At 35.3% G+C, this 20,882-nt stretch overlaps 2 protein-coding genes and 1 long non-coding RNA gene across 3 annotated transcripts in view; 2 read left to right on the forward strand and 1 right to left on the reverse strand.

The window, feature by feature from the left end:
• Nucleotides 1–12,286: 12,286 nt before the first annotated feature.
• Nucleotides 12,287–12,961, reverse strand: LOC138913615 (uncharacterized). The gene is made up of 3 exons (XR_011419724.1): nucleotides 12,735–12,961; nucleotides 12,431–12,678; nucleotides 12,287–12,375 (listed from the first exon to the last, which is right to left on the reverse strand). It is a non-coding gene; the product is annotated as an uncharacterized lncRNA (long non-coding RNA).
• Nucleotides 12,962–13,109: 148 nt separating this feature from the next.
• Nucleotides 13,110–20,882, forward strand: part of bru1 (bruno 1) — a 125,520-nt gene continuing 117,747 nt past the window's right edge. Inside the window, exon 1 of the mRNA XM_070212711.1 lies at nucleotides 13,110–13,395. The gene's annotated coding sequence lies outside the window, so the exon portion shown is untranslated. The remainder of the gene's footprint in view (nucleotides 13,396–20,882) is intronic.
• Nucleotides 15,352–18,535, forward strand: LOC108067544 (2',5'-phosphodiesterase 12). The gene is made up of 2 exons (XM_017156614.3): nucleotides 15,352–15,709; nucleotides 15,768–18,535. The coding sequence occupies exon 2, from the start codon at nucleotides 15,873–15,875 to the stop codon at nucleotides 17,706–17,708; it is 1,836 nt and encodes a 611-aa protein (XP_017012103.3). The 5' UTR covers nucleotides 15,352–15,709; nucleotides 15,768–15,872; the 3' UTR covers nucleotides 17,709–18,535.

The raw sequence follows: 20,882 nt of genomic DNA on the forward strand, positions 1-20,882 counted from the left end.
TATTTAAATTTATATTTTGTACACGATTTTTAAAGTAGCTATAACATATTACAAATTGTCATTTAAGATCTGTGCAGAGGTCTCTTTTAAAAGACCTGTATAGGTTTTAAATGTTTTTTATTCATAAGATTTTTCATACGTATGGTAAAAACCTTAAAAAAGCTTAACATTAAACGAGGACACGGTCCTTAGTGTAAGAAAAAGAAAAGTGTTGCCACACGAAACAAATAAAATATTTGCAATTGTCGCTGCTTTTCACTCTTCTGCTATTTGTGTTTTTGTTTTCCTTAGCTTATTTATTTTGGTTGAGTTTTCTCTGAGGATGGGAATATGGGTGGATGGGCGTTGGGCGATTAAAGTCGGCTCCCTGAGCGCGTCTTAATCTTTTGTTGATGCTTGTTTATTCTGCAATTACTTAGGCGTTCTGTTTGCGTCGTCTGCACTGCGGCTGCGACGTCTTCAGCTTTTCCTTGCCCTCGCGAGTCTCACCACCACTTTCTCCACCCACTGACCATCCGTTTTTATACCCTTGCAAAGGGTATAATGATTTCAGTCAGAAGTCTGCAGCGCAGTGAAAGGAGACGTTGCGGAAGATATATATTAAGTAAATTTATTTTTGATCATCACCAATACATTCTACTCCTGGGAATATAATTATTAAAATATTTGTACATATCGAATTCCATTTTTTAAAAGTCGGACGACTATATCATAATGCTGCTATAGCAACAACCGGAAAATAAAAGGGAAATTAATCGGATCATTGATTTTTATTGTACTTTCTTCTACTCTGGTATATAACTATTTTTTAATATTTCAGAATTTCGAATTCAATTTATCAAAAATCGAACGACTACACTTTATAGCTGCCAAAGAAAGGATCGAACAATTAGTGTCAAAATAATAAGAAAACATCTAGAATTTGGTGTCTTGTAACAAGTAAATCTACATTTAACGATAACATCGCACTTTGCTACTGCTGGCGATTTTTATACCCGTTACTCGTAGAGTAAAAGGGTATATTGTATTCGTGCAAAAGTATGTAACAGGGAGAAGGAAGCGTTTCCGACCCCATAAAGTATATATATTCTTGATCAGGATCACTAGCCGAGTCGATCTAGCCATGTCTTGTTTTCTTTAAAATAAACAAATTTTCTACTGGCAAAGAAAACTTTCTTCAAATTAATCAAAATTTATTAATTTTTCCAGAAATATAGAAAAAAATCGCCAGTAAAGCAAATCCATAGGGGATTTTCTAAAATTTTTTTTGAGTGTGGTTTAAAAATGTTATAATTTTGAATTATTCTTAGAAAAAATTTCTATTTTAAAATTTTATTTTGAGTGCAAGGATTTCCTGGGCGCTCCTTGCATTTTAAGTGCTCCAGTGCGTTTCGTTTTGTTTGCTCTTTCCTCAGTCTGCCACTGTCTTTATTTCCCCGTCTTCAATTTTGTTTTTTGCAGCTTAGGCGCGAGGCTTTTCCTTCTGTGTTGTTGTTGTTGTTGACTTGGTAAAGTTGTTTGCCTAATTTCATGCTTTGCTTGCTTCCAAAAGGTGTCGCCCGATGTATAAGTGATGCCCTGCGACTCTGATTTGCCGAGAGTCATTTGCATTGGGTTTACGCGCAAAGGAGGCAGATGGGATTCAGTCCTTTGGGTAGGGTAATCATTATAAAGGAATATCACTTACGGCCGACTTTGGATTTTAAACATTATCAAGATTTTGAGCACTTTATCGAACTCGAGGTCTCTTTTAGTTGGGTATAAATAACTCAACAGTTTCTATCATTTCAAGATTATTTTTAAATCATACAAGCCTTTAATCATTTTTGAGTCCTTACCCTGAAGAGTAATTTACAGACATTTAATCGACTTTCACTTTTAATACCTGAACTTTAATTGAAACCATTTCCAATAAATCAAATGTAAAAAATAAAAAAAAAAGCCAAAACTCTCCTTTATAAAATCATAATTAACCGGTCATTAATCAAGCGATTGATGATGATGAGGACTCGGCAACAATTGCAGAAATCAATTCAAGTGAAACCTTTCACCAACAATGCGATATGGGGTAAGGGAATCGGGGGCAGTACTCTCAAAACTATTTGCCAAAGCTTTAATCGGAAACGGAAACAGGATGTGACAGTTAGGCAGGCAGTCAACCAGTTGACATTCGATCGATGGATGAGGTTGTTGGCGGTGTAGAAGGGTGGTTGGTGGGGGGAATTGGGGGCACAATCAAAGCGGAAGTCATTTTCGTACGTTAATTGACAACAACCGAGGGGAAAGCGAGGAGGGAGGGAGGAGCTGCCATGGCTCAAAAGACCGGGATAGAGTGGAACCATAGACGTCGATGGTGTCGGTGACTGTCTCCTTGTCTATCAATCAGCCAACCAACTTTCGCCTCCCCCAAAAACCATTCCCCTTTCGGTTCGTATTTGTTATGGGGAATAGTTTTAGCATTGTTTCACAGGCTTCTCTCCTTGGTCTTGTTTTCAAATCGAAGGCTTAATGAAGAGGGCTTGTGGGCGGCATAACCTCAGGACCTTCCAACTCCCTTTGCTCTGGGTGTAATAATTGTGACTGATTTTCGGGATTTGCGGTCCTTCGCTTGATTGAAGTTTTGCGAGGGGAAATGGAGCACAGAAAGCATTTGATGTGGTCGATGGGAAACCAAGCAGAGATAATCTGTCAAAAGGCAAGAAGAGCCGCAACGAAATTGAATAAAGTTGTTAGCGGATTCAAATTGAAGATTAAGTTGATAGGAAAGGGATAAGTATAAGCGTCTGCTGGTCTCATTAAAGTTGATTCTTTTTTAAATCGTTATGAACATAATATAAAATATTTTTTAAGCAATCCATTTGAATTTTCTTTTTTGTAGTATTTTTTTGGATTTTATTAATTAATTTGAAATTTATTCGCACCTTTTATTAGCACAATTCTTGTTTTACCATACTTTGACCTAAAAAAGAAGAAATTTAGGTCCCTTTCTCCTCCACATTCATAAAGACCAACCTACATTTTTGGTCCTCTGCCGCCCACATGAAATGCATTTTAAAACACATCGAAAAAGGAACCTTTACGAATACAGGACGTAAACGAAAACGACAAAGCCGTAAACGAGCTAAACGAACAAATGGCAACTGGAGTCTATTTTTGTTTTAGTTTTCACTGCAGATCTCTTTATCTGCTTTACACAAACAAAAATAAGATAAGCTAATAACCTAAAAAGTAAAAAATGTTTATTAAATGAAAGTGACTATTAAAATCTATATTACTTCAAGAAAAATTGAGCTAGTGTTTAGGTAATCAAAATTCGTAAAGATCCATGAGAATATTTAAAGCAAAATAACAGTCTTGTTATTTTAACAAGGTATGTTTAGCTTTATACTGATACTTTTATACTTTATACTGACTGATCATTTGTTCTCCGTGTATTTGTCTCAATTCGTATGTGATGTTTTGTCCATGTGTGGCAGTGCCTGAATCCGTCAGCATTTTGTTGCAATCACCGAGGGGCATTTGGGGAGAAAGGAACGTGCCATGTTAAAAACTGCAGCCAAACCGAAGTATCCTCGTCATCGTCATCATCAGCAACATCAGCATTGGCGCTTCCTAGAGCCCTCAATGCTTTTGACGGGATGGGAATGGTGGATGGGATGATTTGGTCTAGATTTGGAGCAGATCGGTCCCATTCTTGGTCCATCGGATAAGTATTACCATTGTGTAATATTGTCACGTTATACTTATGTAATAATAACTTTACTATAATTGTAAATGATAAAGTTAAAATTGAACTAAATTATTTTTTGTTATATCCGTGAACATTTTTTAATGTATCAAAAAAGATTTAAAGTTCTAGGTAGAACTTGAAAAAATATCGAAAGTTTGCTATATCTCGATATTTAATTTTTGTTTTCCCTTCAAAACATAAATTTTGTAAAAATATCGAAAATATCTATAATTTTCCAGCTCTAATTCTAGGGCATACACAGTTCGTCCTATCATTCGGTGTCAGTCTGTTGATTTTACTGCTACTGTTCAGCACAATTGAATCCCCATTCGATGATGCCCCAGTTCGGTTTCAGTTGCTGTGCTGATGACGCTGACATAAAACAATGCGATGGTCGATTTTACGAATGTGCTCCGCAAATGAATGATTTTGGTGTAAATGTGACAGCCGACCATCTCCATTTCCCACTCAAACCCTTTGAATACGTAGAATGTCAACTTATTTTGCGAAAATTATTTGAGGCTGTGCGACATTTTTTCATTCAGCCTTTGTTCGCTGATTTTAAAATTTCGCTACGGAAATTGATTTGGCGTCAATCCCATTTTCAATTATATTTCCATTTTCTGACACTTTTTTGCATCGAGTGTTTGGCCAGTTAATCAATGGTCATTTTCGGCTATAGAGCTAATAATTGAATTTCATTGTTTATTAAGAAGGTAACTTAATATGTTTATAAAAATATAATATAATATAATTTAATGTTATCTATCAAAAATTAAAATAATCTGGCTATAGTTAAAAAATTGTTCTTTAATTAAGAAATCGAAACATTTTTATGGAAAGAGTACAGCTTAAATCCTTGACGAAGGCAGCAATTTTAGCATTTTATTACTACGTAAATATGTATTAGTCATTAATTTATATGTTAATTACATGCCATTTGTGTGTATATTTTTTGTGTGGGTGTCGGCATTTGGAACTGCCTGCTGTTGTGGCGGTTTTTGTTAATTATTTTTCCCCACACATATTTCTCTTTGGGCTTTTGCTGATATTGGTTTCCTTGTAATTATTCTTTATTAAATTTGCCAAGGAGAGGAACGAAAATAATTAAAAGTGTAGCCCGAGTTGGTTACGTGGGAGTTTATTTATGATTATTGGCAGACCGAGCTGAATTAATTGAGTAATTCGCATGGCCTTGAATTTTTTGCTTAATATGTATTTATCATTACATCCCTGGCTTCTTTTTCGTACAAATTGCAGCACATTTATAACACTTTCCGCCCTATCCCAAAGTTAATCGCACTTCAGTCAATCTTTGTTTAATCAAATGGTGGATCGACTTGGGCTCCTTTGTGGTGGTTAGTGGCTTGTCGGTGGTGTTGGTGGTCGGCCATTAGTTGTTATTATGCTCATTACACTAAATGATGGCTAATTTCTTTGCAACACTCTAAAATGGTTCAGGCCGTGGGTGTTTGGCAAATTGCCGGTCATTAGATTCGAATAGAGCCTTGGCAGGAAAGATACCCAACTTCCCTTGCCTCCATCAACCACAAGTAGAGGGTTCCTTGTCGGTAAATGAAGCTATTAACTTATTGTGTGGTCATTATTGATTCCTCGTTGTTGGGGAAGAGTGCACAAGGGAAAATTATATCTGATTCTTACATGTATAAATTTTGTACCAGATAATAGAGACAAATATTTAATTTAGATGTTAAAAATTGGAATAAATTTGTTTATTATATTTATTAAATATCCTACAACGAATACAGTATAGAATTAATATTTGCTTAATTAAGAAATTAAAAAATCTTTTGAATACTTTTTGTATTACTTTCCAGTTATCTAAATTTGTTAATTATCATTGATACCAATAGGGAATCAATGTAAAACTTTAAACCATTTGTAAAATTTAAAATTTTTTAAATTTAAAGTTAGGTTTAAATTTTAAAAGCGGATAAGAAGTCAGAGGTTAAAGCTTCCTTTAAATTTAACCTATGTGCATGGTACAGTTTTGGTATTGCATACGCAAACTATCTTAATTCGAAATTGAGTGAAATAGCGCTTAAAGACACAATCAAAATTCAACCTGGCCTGTTGTTTACATGTCGAGCATATCGAATTGAGAGCCCGCATATCAAGTCAAAATTTTTTCCACAAAACTTCAAATCAATCATCGTTTCATATCAAGTTTTTTTTGGACGAGAAAACGGGACAAAGACTTTTGAACATTTATTATTGTAAAGCCTATTAACACTCATTCATTTTTTGTGTGTCCTTATATTCAATAAACGTCTATCGAAATGACTCACATTTATCAGCGACCAGAACGACAATCCCAAAAATCATGTTCACCTTTATCCAGGTATTTATAGGCAAACAAAGAAGTAAACTACTTAAGCTCCATTCAACCATCTTCTGGGGGTAGAAAGTAAAAGTAATGCAATTTTTGTCATCGAAAGGTATTAGCCCACACACGTGCGCTTTGAGCCGTGTCAACATGCCAACTCCCTGGGCCCCCGACACACTTTTCCTTCGGAGCTGTCATTCATGCTACTCATGTAGCAAACATTTTCCAAATGAAAATCTTTTTCGTTCTATTAATCCAGACCAAACAAAAAGGAGCGGAAAAATTTCCCCGTGCGTGACAAATTTCGATAAAAAGGCGTTGACCAGCAGCGAGGAGAGCGATGAGATGAAATCGAAGCACATAGCCCGTTTCTTAACCCCTCGCTGCTCCTGGCCATTTAACACTTCGTTAAACTTGAGCAGCAGCAGCGGAAAAACCGAAGGGGGGCGAAATATAAGAACCTCCTTGTCCAGCTCTGTTTTGGCCATGTGGCAAGTGCAGGAGCAATGTTCCCCCGGGGCAACCCCCATAAATATTTCACACTCACACGCATGCAATAAAATGCAACGAATTACATAGTTGAAAATGTAAACACACGCAAAAGGGTTAAGGGAAAGGCTAGAGTATCAGCAGCTGTAATAGAAAAATCGGAAGTCCAGGAAGCAGTAGCAGTGTAGCGGCCTTTATACAGTAAAGCCTGCTTAACAAAATCACAAAGGATCAAACTGACTTAAGAATGCAGATTAATTGGTATTAAGTTTATTTATTTTCTTGTATTAGAAAAAACTTTAATATGTAGTTAAAAAAATTTTTTTTTTAAAACTAAGATAGCAGTTTATAAAGCATAAAAATAAAAATTAAAAGTTTTAGAATGAATTGGTTTTTTTTTTTAATTCATTCAAGATTGTGACCAATTTAGAATTTCTATCTGAAAATATTAAAAACTCTTTTGCTTATTTAGTTTTATTTTATTTATGCAACTTTTACTGTAAAAGCTACATATGTATCTACAGTGCCGTCAGAGTCGCAGAAACGGCAATAAAAGTCAATAATGTGTGTTTCGCTATAGCAGTAGCAACATCGGAATAATGACCAGACGAAATACGTACTTTTACTGTTACGTGAGCTAATACAGTTGCGTATTGTATTGGTCAGACATTTCCAGGGTGTTTTTTTTCCATGGAGGGGGATTTCCTCGCGTCTGCTATTAAATTTCATAGCCCTTGCTTGTTGCGAATTTACGGCTGTTAAAGTTTTAAGTAGCCAATTGAACTGGAAACCGTGGGAGTGGGTGGTATTTCGAATCCAGTGCAATATGGGGATGAACTGGGGTCAGCGATAATACCTGGTGGTCACGTGCCCCATGTCCTGTAAATCGATTTTGTTCTTATGTTTTCAGCCTGAGTATCAATGAATGGACTCCATTAGAAAGTCCTAAAAGATGTTTAGCTCAATGGGACGGAAAAAATAAACGGCTGTGGAAAGTATTCAGCTGAACATTTCTTAATTGAAGGGTTCTCTAATGGGATTGGCAATAAATTGTAAAATGCAACTTCGCTATTAAACTTTTGTGCGCCAGTAAATTCTTAAGCCAAATAAAAATATGTTGCAAATTAAATGCAAATTAAAATGCGGTTAAAAATTCAATGAATTTGATAAAATAAATAATCCAAAATAAGAATGGCTGAGAACTATAATAATTTAAAATAAGTGTAGCATACTTTTTGATAATTTCGAAATATTTCTCTTACAGTAATAATTTACTAAAATACTTTAAAAATACAAACTCAAGATACGAAAAGGTCAGAATTTTTGTAATTACCCTTGAACTAATCTGAAGATCATATTTCATATACAAACACTAAAACATCTCCCTCACATTACTCTCACTTTGGACTGATAAGAATTACGTTCGAAAATGTGTTTCGATAGTCTTTCTCTTCTGTCAGTTGCATTGATTTCGATTCGAGTTTAAATGCCAAACTGATCGGTTCGAAGCGTTCTTATCAATTTTCGAAAATAGATCGGGCGAGGGAGCTCTCTTTTTCGAAGCGATTTCTCTGAGTTGCAATCGCCGCCTCTTAATTCGATCATGAGCATTATCACCGATCTGTTGAATACCGCCAGTTGTTGTTGGCCTTTTCATTTCATTTATTTTATTTCATTTTTGTTTCGTTTTTTTAGTTTGTCAGAGTCTGTTGTCTTGATAACGTTGCTGATCGTCTCTAATTTCTATACTATTTAATTCAACTTTTTTCTGTGTGTTTCGTCTGCGTTTTCGTGTTGTGCGTTTATAAAAAAATTTCTGGACGCCAAATTCTTTTTAATACTGTGCATTAAATTTACTGAAAATCTTTGGAAAAGTGCCGTAATTGTCGTGAACGTTAACGCAGTTGGAAAATAAAATATAAATACAAAAATATTGTACGCTTATGTCATTACGTATCGTAGCGTAACGTCACGTCTACCGTAAATCGTAAAAAAGTGCCTGTTTTGCTTTCTTTGTGGGTTTCTTTGGTCTCTACTCAAATATATATTTCGATATCCCAGCTATCATTTACTATATCTGTCTGTGTCCTACATGCATATGAGTCTTATGTGAGTACATCTCGAGCGGAGTATCTTTAGTTTTAAGCCTTTAAGTTCTCTGTTGTGTTTATACCTTGAATCGGGCAATTTATTGCCAAACGTACTCAACTCTAACCTCATTTAACTGTGTTGTCTCATTATAAACCACATGGGTTTAACTCGGCTCTATAAATCAGCGAATATACGTGAATAAAACTGTATAAATGTGCTTATATATGCAATAAATCTTTGTTGCTTGGGTTATCTGTTTTCGCCTATTTGTTGTCGTTGTTGTTTTCGATGCTGCGGTTTTTATTTGCTGTCGATGTGCCAATAAAGGTTTCCTTATCCTCAACATTGTGTTTACTTTTTTATGGCATTATAATTGATTAAAATGTTGTTATATGCATATCTCCTTTTCCCGAGTGACAGATTAATTTAACAAGTTTTTATTCAATTGATGAATTTATTAAATAGTTTTTTCTTGGTAGTTGGTGTTTTTTTTCAAATTGGCTTAAATGTCTAAAAAAACTTTATTTAAAGCTCATATGTGTATTAACAGTTGGTCAATTTGTTGCATATATATTGCATTACCGGATCATGTTATCATTAAATATTTTGAGTTCAATTAAATTCTTATATTAAATAAATGTGAAAATTAACATAACATCATTTCTTACATTTTTTTAACTTCTTCTATTTTGTCTTAATCAAAGTTAAGCAGCTGATTGAACAAAGTTTTTAAATATAACAATATCTTTAAAGTGTGATATGTTTATGTTTAAAATCGTTTAAAATATTGAGCATTACTAGGTTGAAATATTTCATCTATATATTCTCCCATATTTATCGGAAATCCCACTACAAATCAATTGACAAATCCCGGAACTTCGAGCCATTCAATTAGCCGTAATTAGACGGAAGTTGCTGCTCTGCCACTGAGCATCACTTGTTGCATGAATAATGGCTGCCAATAATAATGCCGTTAACAAGGGGAGAGTTCCAAGTGGGGGAAGTGGAAAGGATTCTTAGTACCCACACCCACCCACACAAACCGATAGCAGTTTTGTTTGCTTTGACAAATACAAGTTGCCTCCTGGAGCCATAATAATATTATTTATGGTCCCCGAGAGGACATCGCTGAACCGAAGGGGGGTCGCTATGGAGCGGGAAACGACAGAACTGGCTGACAATTTATAGATGTTTCATTATTATGGTAACGAAAAGGGTGCGTGGTCTCAGCCTTTCGCATATAAATTGCATTGATGGTGGTGGAAAGGGGGAAAAAAGGAGCTTAAAGATTTTTATTTCTCCCTTTGCTTGTTAGCAGTCTTACGAAATGGAGCTCACCAGCGTTCTTTTCTTGTTTTGTGAATTGTCATTGTTTTCAGTTTTTTATTCACATATATTGTATGTATTTTCATTGTTTTTACTCGCTTGACTTTTGTAATATGTTCTCGATGTATCTGTGGGTTCTTAGTTCTTCTTTTCTTTAACGCATGTCAAGCATGAAAAACTCCTTGTTTACGCTTTTCGTACTCGTTTCCTCCTCTAGCTTTTAACATATGTTTCACTTATGTTCAGAGCCATTTGTTTGATATTTACAAAATAAACCAGCTCTGACAAAACAAATTTATATTGATGATGATGTTTTGATATTATACGTGCAATGCGTATATACCCGTTGGCATATACAAACTTTATGGCCTTAAAGATGGCCAGTCCTTTACCTTTATCAAATTAGCCAGCTTAGAACAAACTTTTAAGCCTTTAAATAAGTTTGGGAACAACATTTAAGCCTCGGGTTTAGTTAACAGGTGAGTAAACTCAGCGCTCAAGTGGAGATGGAGCAGATTTCACGTCCAGATGTTTTGAATGTTAATAGAACAAAGAAAAACGTTGGATTTCTTAAACCTAATTTACTTGTTTGTCTATATTGAGGAGCCACTAAAATGTCACTGGGTGTGTTCCTAAAATAAGAATTTAAATATAGCTTTTTTTAAAATGCATCGTAACATTGCGTTTTGTTATTGAGATATGTAAAAATAAAATCCGATACAATAAAAAGCCGATATGATTAATTTTAAATTTATGATTCAAACATATCACTTTAATATTTTATCATTTCATAAAAGTTGCAAAAACACTATTTTAAAAATACGAAATTTAGTTTTTACTTAAACAAATATTGTAAAATAAGATAAGCGTAATCTTTATTCATATCACAATGATATAAATAAATTGATTATACAAAAATTTTAAACTTACCAGCACATATCAATCAAATCTTTTATATACGTTTTTTTTTTGTGTATATCGAATTACATTACGATTTGAAAATACAAAAATTGAAAGCCTTTTCTATTTTAGATAGCAATATTTAAAATATTTAAATATCTTTTATTTTATGGTTCCTTATAATTATCAGAAAAATTGTACATATATAAATTTTAATGCCCCTATTAAGGGCATACTTTACTAAAAACAATGATCCTTGCAATGGTTCTCCCTTTTAGTTCACAATTTCTTCCTCACAATTGCCGTGGTTATCCTTGACAATTATTTCCGCACTGAAAACTTTCTAAATGCAGCACACCATGGTGAATTCCTTATAGTAATTGCCTAGCCCAAAAAGACCCAAGAAAATCACACAGCCACCTTAATTGCAGCCATCTTCCTCTAACCAAGTCAACTTTTCTCTAACCACCACTCAACACTCACTTATTATTAAGTTGTTTTCGAAACTAGCAAGAGGAAAAACAGGAGGAAGAAGGCAGTAGCAGCAGCATCAGCAGCAGCATCAGCAGCAGCAGCTCCCGGGAAAAGTTAAATTATAAAATCGTCAAAAGTTGACGAAGACATTTTGCGCCTATACAAACACAAACACACACAGGGAAAATGCTGGACCAAAAAATGGTGGAAAATGCGGGAGGAGGAGCCACTTAAGATGCTTAGCGCCATGGCAAGCGAAAATAATGACGCTCATAAAAACTAACTAAACACAAAAATAAAGCAAATATCTATATAAGTGTATATAGGAGGCTGGTGGGGTGGGTTGGGTTTTTAAGCTGGAACGCTCCCTGAATGACAACGATAATGATGTGCGATAATGTTTGTTGTTTCTTCGTTTGCTTTTGTTTATTGTGCTTTTTCACCCCACAATGCTGGAAATTACTATGATGATGATGAAGATGTTATTGTTTTTCTTGTTTGTTGTTGTGCAAGCTAAGACAACTGTCAAAGACTTTGCCAACGGATTAGTTGAGCTAGTGCTTTTTGCCTTGTTTATACCCTGTAGTTGTAAGAAAAAAGGTTAATTAATTAAACAAAATTTATATATTCCTTCTATAGAAACTACATTAGCTTAATATATTTTTACACTACAATGACAGTTTATTAGTTCCCTTATTTCTTAAATTATACAGAAATATCTCTGTTATATTAACAAAATGAAACACTGCTATTTTCTTATTTTATTAAACGACTTTAAAATGTGTCTGACTCCCACATATTTACAGATTTTTTAAAAGTGTAAATGTCTTTTTATCGTGCTTATGAATACCTATCAAAATGTTTAAGTCGGATTATTCATTAAAAAGTTATGTGCAAATAAAAGGATATGCAAGCAGTACAAGCAATCGATTTAATGCAAACAAGCAAACAAACGTAAAAAATGAACATTTTTGAGCTGCAGCATTGGTATAAATTGGATTTATTTCATGGAATCCTTCTGTATAATATAGTTTCTTTAAAACCACCAATATACAAATTTTTTAAATGCTTACTGAGAATTCAAACAGTTGAAACGAATTTGTACATCTTCCTGAATGGTTTCCATTGCGCCTTTCCATTACTTTCGTCCTGCTCTTATCGCAGTCGTAATTAAAATTGCACCAGACGTAGTGAAGTTCCGTAGTTCCTTCGACACCCGCTCCCTTTGCTTCACTCCTTCATCTATTTAATCGCATTGACTGCCTCCTGGTTGTAATTTATTTATTGCCGAAAATCGTTCCCACTCTTGATTTTTCTCCCCCTGGTTGTTGTATTTTTTAATTGATTAGAAACTTAAGTTTTGTTTTGTTTCCTTGCCTTCAATTGGCACCGAGCCAGGAAATTTTCAGCCTCATTGAATTTCTTTGCGTTTTTTGTTGCTCACCCTCTTGACTTTCTTTTTCGATTCGCCAATTTTAGCAAATGACTTTCTTGGCAAAACTTTTATATTTGTTGATTCATTTATTTTTAATGTCAAACGTTCGACTTGGCGAACGCATAAGAAAGAGTTGATTGGAATGAATTAATTGAATATTACGTGGAAATTGACTTTATCCGCATGATATTTTATTTTAATTAAATTTTGGTATTTATTTAAATTAAGAAAAATCGTAGGATATTTTAATCGAAGTTGGCAGATCTCAGAGCATGTCAAATCGGTTCAATATAGAAATAAATTTTTTTAGTTGTAGTGTTTCTAAATCAGATTGTGTAGCGTACATATAATTTTATAAAAGTTCATCAATTTTCGGCTTCTTGGTGGCAAAATTCTCAATGTAATATCTTTTCGGCCGTACCGCGTCACGTTTCATGCTTTTATCAATAATCATAAAATAATCAACAAAAAAATATATAAAGTAGTTCTCTCCACAAAACTACAAATGAAATAGACCAGTACCCTGTTTTCGGCAACAAATTTTACAAGTGTAAAGAGTAAAAAAAGAAGAAATATAACAAATTCCTGCAGCAAGTGAAATAGGTGAGTGCGAGAAAGTTGCTCAAGTGTCGAGACCCAAGGCGGATATTGTAGTTGTCGCCGGAGTGAATGGAATGAGGAGTGGATCCTGTGTGGGGGTGTATTTGGGGTACAGGGCTCTTGGGTTCTTCCTCGACTGCATGACAGATTATCGCAAGGACCCGGCTGGCCCGACTAACTGGGCTCGCCTTCCTTTGAGTGTGCTCAACGGTTATTGAAATTGCTGCAATTGAGTTGGGAGTGCTCGAAGCTATTTAATTGCTGCCTGCCTCTCAGATCTTGCTTCTTCACAATTTTTGTCGGAGATGACCGATCTATATTGTGGCTGTGCATTATCCGCGAATATTATTCACGATGCGTGTTTTGACAGTTGAATTTCGGCTAACCTTATGAACAGTTTTTTTTACTTTTATACTTTTAATTTTGAATTTAAAAACTTGAGAATTTAGAAATAGTCAAAATAAATAGAATTATTTATTTTCACAAATATTTCAACATTTTTGAACCATTTGGAAATAATATAAACAGTTTGCTATTTCTCGATATTTAACGGAAAGCCTTTAAAACATAGGTGTTATCTAATCAATATTGTCAATATATCGAAAATATCGATAATTTTAATAATCAACGTTAGATTTCATACGTTTCTAAGACCTGTAAAAACGGATGTTAAATAATATATATACATTTTTTATAAATCAAAAATACGATATATATTTCTGTCAACTTTTATGTCTTAATTTTAACCCAATCGTTGTGCTCAATCGAGCCTTTTAGGTCATCTCTAGTTGGGGTCAATAAGAAAGGCGGAGAGCAGGCGGAGTAAGGAGTCCAGTCCTCCTTTACCCGCAGGTGTTGTAAGCCAGCAACGAGTCCTGGACCTGAGCCAAAGCTGCTTTCTCTCAAGTGCTAACTAATTTCGTTGTTGTCCTTACCGCTTCCGCTCCACGCTCCTGCCGCCCTGCAACACCAAGGATATTCTCTGCATCCTCGAGCTTAGCCTCATTCCCAGGCTCATCCTCATCATCGGCGTCTTCCTGCAGTTTCGTTTTTGGTGTCAGCAACATTTCTTCAATTGGTTTCGTTTGCCCGGCCCCTCATGTTGTTGTTGTCGCCATCCGTTTTGGTCCTTCGTGTCCTTTATAGAGTTTTATGCGATTTTTCCGTATATTTTTTTTTTGGTTTTTGATTTTTTTCCGTATTGCAATCTTTTTTGGCAAACTCTTGTGTGGCGCACAGTTGTTGACTCTGTTTCGGGGCCGAGCCAATTCCTTTTTGGCCCTGGCCAAGTCATCTCTTGGCTTGTTTCTGCTTTTTATGCACTTGGGCTCCCTTCCCATTGCCTTCCCGCTTTCAAATACGCTCGTTCTTCCCATATGATCTGGCTTCTGTTTCGAATTTTTATGGCCGTCGTCTCAGTTGTCCTTTCTTAACTTGGCCAAAAGTTGAGTTTCTTTCGGGTAGCATGTCTCATTTGGATCGTAACACTTAGCTTAATGTTTATGGTATTTGCCATGAAGAGAATTTTACCTGAAGTGAAATAGGAGGTTTTATGGCTGAGTTCACCTGTATTTTTATGTAATAATTAAGTTCTCCAGAGAACACTGCTTTCAGTTGTCGAGAAAATGTTAAGATAGAAGGAAGCGTTTGTTTCGCCTAATAAAGACTTTTTTAATTAGTAAAAGACGGACAACTATTTCCAAAAAAATCACTATTCACTAAATTTAACAAAACACAAACAAATATTCATTATGGAAAATAGATTTTTTAAATCAAAATTTCAGCGATTTATTTATGTTTATATATTTACTACTTAACCAATGAAATATAGCTGGAAATCTTATTAAAATTAAAAAAAAATTTTAATTGTCCAAAAGTAGTATTTATATTTTTGTGGCTCATATTCCAGTGTGCGTTGCCTTGTCTGTATAACTTTAAAAATAATAATAAAAAAAAACCCATGGGGTCTACCTATCAAACTATAATATTGTACGATTATAAATTTGAACAAAGAAACGCTTTTATATAAAAGCGTCTCCATTAAAGCTTTCACGTTGGACTTTTTGACCAAAGCTTTTTCAAGATCAGCTGTTTATCTTTGCCGGCGCATGTGGTTCAGTTCGCGGTGAATGTCAAAATGAACAGCTGATCATAGCGTGGCAGAGCGAATAAGTGAAAAACTCTCTTTGTTTTATCGAAATCGGAGCAGTTTCCCCTAAAATCTTCCCTTGGAAGTGGTGTTTTGATGTGAAAAGGCTGCTTAATAAAGTGAAAAACAACTTCAAAGCGTTAGATTTTCGACATAACATCTTACTACGTGAGTTGGTACAAAGCCTGCGCAGCTCTCAAACTTGGTTAACGTAAATATTTCTTAGATAAATCGGCAGTAAATACGTAAACAAAAGGAATCCACATCTTCGACATCGACACTTTGGAACCGATCTTTACTTAATTCGCGGTCCTGGATACTTGGACGATTGATGGGTCTTACCAAAATTGCAAAAGGTCTAGCTGTTTATTTGGGACACAATACCCACAACACTGATTTAATTGTCAGAAGTTTAACCCCCCAGACTAGAGCTTCATTTTTAACCAGATTTTGTAGCACTTTTAACTCTGTCATTATGGAAAAAGTGTACTTCAGGAATGCAAGTGATAGCAAAGAGCTCGATATTGTGTTTCGCTTTGCAAATACTAATTTAAAAATCGACCGGGAATTTAATTTCCGTCGGCAAATGAACGAGCCCATTGACGCTATATTGGCGCGTATTCAAAGCAATATTCAAAACAGACTGGCGAAGACCTTCAAAAAATCCGGTAAACCGCCTGCTGAGATAAATGTTAAACTTTTTGGCGGCTCTTACGATGGAAATTTTAAAGAAATGACATTTGCCGAGCTGTTCAGTAAAGATTTTTCCGGAATTAAGCTGCAGGTGGTGGATACAGTCTACGAAATGGTTTTCAATCCCCCTTGGATTTCATCCCTTAAACTGCCTTCCTGCATTTTAGCAGGATTCGTGATATACCCGACTAACGTTCAAATTCAATTTGGAGAACGTCAGTTCAGCAAAGGAGTTTGGTATAAAGCTAAGAAACCAACCGATTTAGATTGGGAAATCTGCGGAGAAGGATTTCAATACCTAGTCAAGCCAGAAGATGTGGGTTACTACCTAAAATTTATATTAACTCCTCGGAATAAACAGGGAATAGATGGTCCTGTGATGGAAAAGGTATCAAACTCTGCCGTTCAGGATGCCCCAGGTCTATGTCCCTTTCAAAATCGACACCACTACACTCCGGATTATTTGAGTGACTCCAACGAAATTCGTGTTGTGACCTACAATCTATTGGCCGATTTATATGCGAGCAGTGATTACGCTGGATCAACTCTATTCTCATATTGTCCATCAAAATTTCTACAAATAGACTATAGAAAACCACTATTTATCAATGAAATTATTGGTTATAACTCGGATCTTATCTGCCTGCAAGAAGTCGATCAACGGATTTTTGATTTCGATTTAAAGGAAATACTAGAACAACCTCCTTATAATTTCCAAGGCCTTATGGCCCCGAAAGGAAAGTGTGCGGAAGGAGTTGCAGTTTTCTTTCGGAAATCGCGCTTCGAATTGCTGGACTCTCAAGTTCTGCATTTAGGATCTAATATCCCAGTACTGCCCGTATTCGAAAGCCTTTGGAATAAAATCAAAGTTAATACTCAATTGGCAGAACGAATTTGTGATCGGTCCACAACTCTACAAACTTGCTTGCTCAGGATTAAAGGAACGGATAACTACGTTCTTGTGGCTAACACGCATTTATACTTTCATCCAGATGCCGATCACATTCGACTGCTGCAAATGGGATTTTCTATACTTTTTGTTGAGCACATCATAAGTAAAGCTGTTAAAGATTTTAATATCGGTAGCGCTCAGAATATTGGTTTGATATTTTGTGGCGATTTTAATAGCGTTCCCGAATGTGGAATTTACAAGTTGATGACGGAGCAACTTGCTGCAGAAAGTCTGGAAGATTGGCGTAGTAATTCCGAAGAGGCTGTTTCGAACGTAGAGCTCTCACAGCCCTTTAAAATGACCTCGGCTTGTGGGGCACCAGAGTTTACGCACTATACCACACTTTTTTCGGGATGTTTGGACTATATATTTTACCAAAGCGATCGTTTTGAGTTATTGAAGTATGTTCCATTACCAACAGAGGAGGAGTTAAAGGCCAATGCCGCCATACCATCGGCTGTTTTTCCATCAGATCATGTTGCTCTTGTAGCCGATCTTAGGTTTAAATCAGTTACAGAGTAAATTACTTAAATAGATTTGAGGCTTTAATATTTATTTATGTGGTTTAAATAACTCGGGGATTTCGCAACTTAAATATTTAAAGAATATTTTATATATAAAGACATAAATTTGTATGCCATATTTAAATGAAATCGTACTCAAATATATAGTATATTCACAAGATAATTTTTTTTTAATGCATAGTAATTTTGTCTATTTAATTTTACCCAAACAACCTAATTTTTATGACTAATTATCCCCGCAAAATAATAATTGTCTAAATTTAAACGAAAGGAAAACAAAGAAAATAAACTGAAATAAATTGTGGAATAAAGTGACAACAAATTGAGTAAATCCCTGAGTGGCTTAGCTCGCTTGCAAGCAGCTGCCTTTGCCGGCTTCTGCCACTGTTTTCCGGCTGATTGCAAGACCCCGAGCAATTAACGTGAAAATTCGCCAAGGAAAAACCTTGGAGGTGGCAGCAACAACAACGTCAGCAACGACAACAACGGGACGAAAAAAGCTTAAAAGAAATCGGAGAGAGGAAAAAATATCCCAAGCCAACTGAAGTGATTTTCGCACTAATTAACTGCACTTAGTTGACACATACCAATCTATTCACACCGCCACTCCCCACAACGTTGTCGTTTGCCATAATCAGAGCCAGTGCAGCATTTTAATTGGTTTCCACAGTGCTGCCAATATAAAGTCCCACATGTGCAATCGGAATTTTCCACAGAAATTATTAGAAAGCAAATGAAATGTGTCTCGATGTGCGACACATTGGTGGTAAACATTGTAGTTCTTCAATTTAAATGATGTCTGTATGTAACTGTTTAAAATAAATGCAAGCTTAAATAAAAATTACAGTTTGAGAAAAAAGGAAAAAATTTAGTTTTGGTTTAAATTATGTTTATAGAATTTTTGTTTTTTGAAAGTAATTTTCCTTTTTAAAAAATATTTTTTTGTATGTAAGTAATAAAGGATTAAGCTTACCATATTTAAAAAGAGTAGAATATATTTTATTTAAAGTTATATTTATTTTTCTATAGCTGTAAGAGTTTGTGTGGTGTTGTATAAACCCTGCAAGTCTATAATTACGTGGGACCGTGTTGACAACTTACTCCTTGCCATAGGGAAAATGGGAGTGAAAAAAGGAAGCTATGCTTTCAATTCTCAGTTTGGTTAGAGGTTTAGCTCACCATTTTACCACCCATATGAGGCATATTGTTTTTGCACATCAAAGTGAATTCGCTTGATTTAGTTCGGATTTTTCCATGGTAACATGTGCATGGCGAATTCAAAAGAACCTAATGAGTTGTGGGGTATGGTTAAAAAAAATGGTGGCTTTGCGGGGTCTCAATAAATATTAATGTTAATCATTCCTCGTGATAGTTTCTCTAGATTTTATGCTTACTTCTGCATAAATGAGAGCCTGAAGTAAATTATATTTTAAATGATGCTTACGCAAACAACTTTTTTATGGTAAGCCACATTTGTGCTCAAAAAGTAATCTCAAATTTATTCGAAAATACATATTTATATGTAACTTATTAAGCACTATGAGTTCATAAAAAATATGGCAGAAAATTACCTCCGACCCAGGGGTCAGTCGCCAGGACATTTTATTTACTTTGTTGATTAAGCTAAAATAGCATAACAGTAGGGGAGAGAGAGATCATCCAAGTGGCAAAGTTACGGCGCAACTGCCAAGGACAAAGTACTGCACAAAAAAACTCCCGAAAAAATAAAAAGCAATGAAGAAAAAGCAAACGGAAGCATACGGAAATGCCTAGAGCGTGGATTACATTAACGCAGTATTTTCATAGACGAGGGTGTAGGAAAGAATGGGATTTACGGGGAGGGGCTTTGGGTTTTTGGGAGGTCGGTGTGAGTTGGCAAATTAAACGCCCACTTAATCTCGGCCGGGTCAACTTGTGACACGAAACTCATTTGGTGGGAAAGACGGCCAAAATGGCCGAGTGGACAAAAACAGTAAAAGACAATGGAGATTTAGACTTAAATATTGGAAACTTTTTTCTCAAAAGTTGGTTTTTTTTTTAAATATTTTTTTTACAAAACCTAAATGTTTAGTTCTTAACTAAGTGTATATTTTTCAAAAATTTAAGTAAATCCAATGTAACAATATAGAAATTTGAGATTTATGATCTGTCAGATTTCAAAGAAATATGTAGATATATTTATTAAATTTATATTAAAAAATTAACGAAAGTAATTTTATTTTCTAAAAAAAAATAAAATTGCAAAATATGAGGTAGCACCGTATTTCTAAAATTTTCTAGGAGCCCTTGGATGTTGAGAGAGAATAAAGGCAGGCAGCTGTAGTATTTGCCAAGTTCAGGGACATCGCCAGGGGACAGTGTCAAGATCAAGTCTGCCAGTCTACCTCATTCATTCACTCCCCCAGAGGTCTAGTCAGTTTCAATTAATTTCACGGCGAAGGGCGACTGGCTGGGAAAACTAAAGAAAAACTGTTTTCCAGGCACTTTTGTGTCAAAAAGTTGTCGTCGCGACATTTCTACTGTGTCTCGCCTGCGTTTCCCTTTGCTTGGATTCCTCCCCTGATTTCACCATGTTTCCCCAGCCATTCCTAGTTCTTGGAATGTTTTTATTTTATTTCTTTTTCTCTATTTTTTCTCGGGTGCAGGAAATGCGTACTTCCTGTTTGTTGTCTCTGCAAGCTTTGGCATATTTGCGTGCTCTGTCCTGTCTCTTTCCCGCCTTTTGACTGCCTGGTATTCATCTCTTGCGATTTTCCTTTATCTCTGTGTGAGTTTGAGGGACAATGAATGCACTTGGACCACCGTCTCTGTCTGAGATTCTCCTTTTCCTTCGACTTTGCTGGGGTCACCCCATAAAGTTTTCCTTCCTACTGACGCATAATTTTACATGTTGTCGTTGTTGGTTTCCTTTTGTACCCAGTACTTTAAACTTAAAAGGTATATTATATCCTACTTGCTTTGGATTAATCAACTTTTATGTTTCTTAAATAATAACTTTTTTTAGCTTGCCCTAACTATTTCTAGAACAGTTTGTTTTATAATGATAACACAGGAACACAAAATTAAACTTTGTGAAATTTCCACGAACCATTTCAAGTTTTCCATGATATTTGGGTGCTCCTGAGTAAAAGTCCCATACAAAATTATTTTCCATCACCTACAGGTTCCGCGG

Source organism: Drosophila takahashii, chromosome 2L (assembly GCF_030179915.1).
Source record: "Drosophila takahashii strain IR98-3 E-12201 chromosome 2L, DtakHiC1v2, whole genome shotgun sequence".
NCBI classification, from domain to species: domain Eukaryota; kingdom Metazoa; phylum Arthropoda; class Insecta; order Diptera; family Drosophilidae; genus Drosophila; species Drosophila takahashii.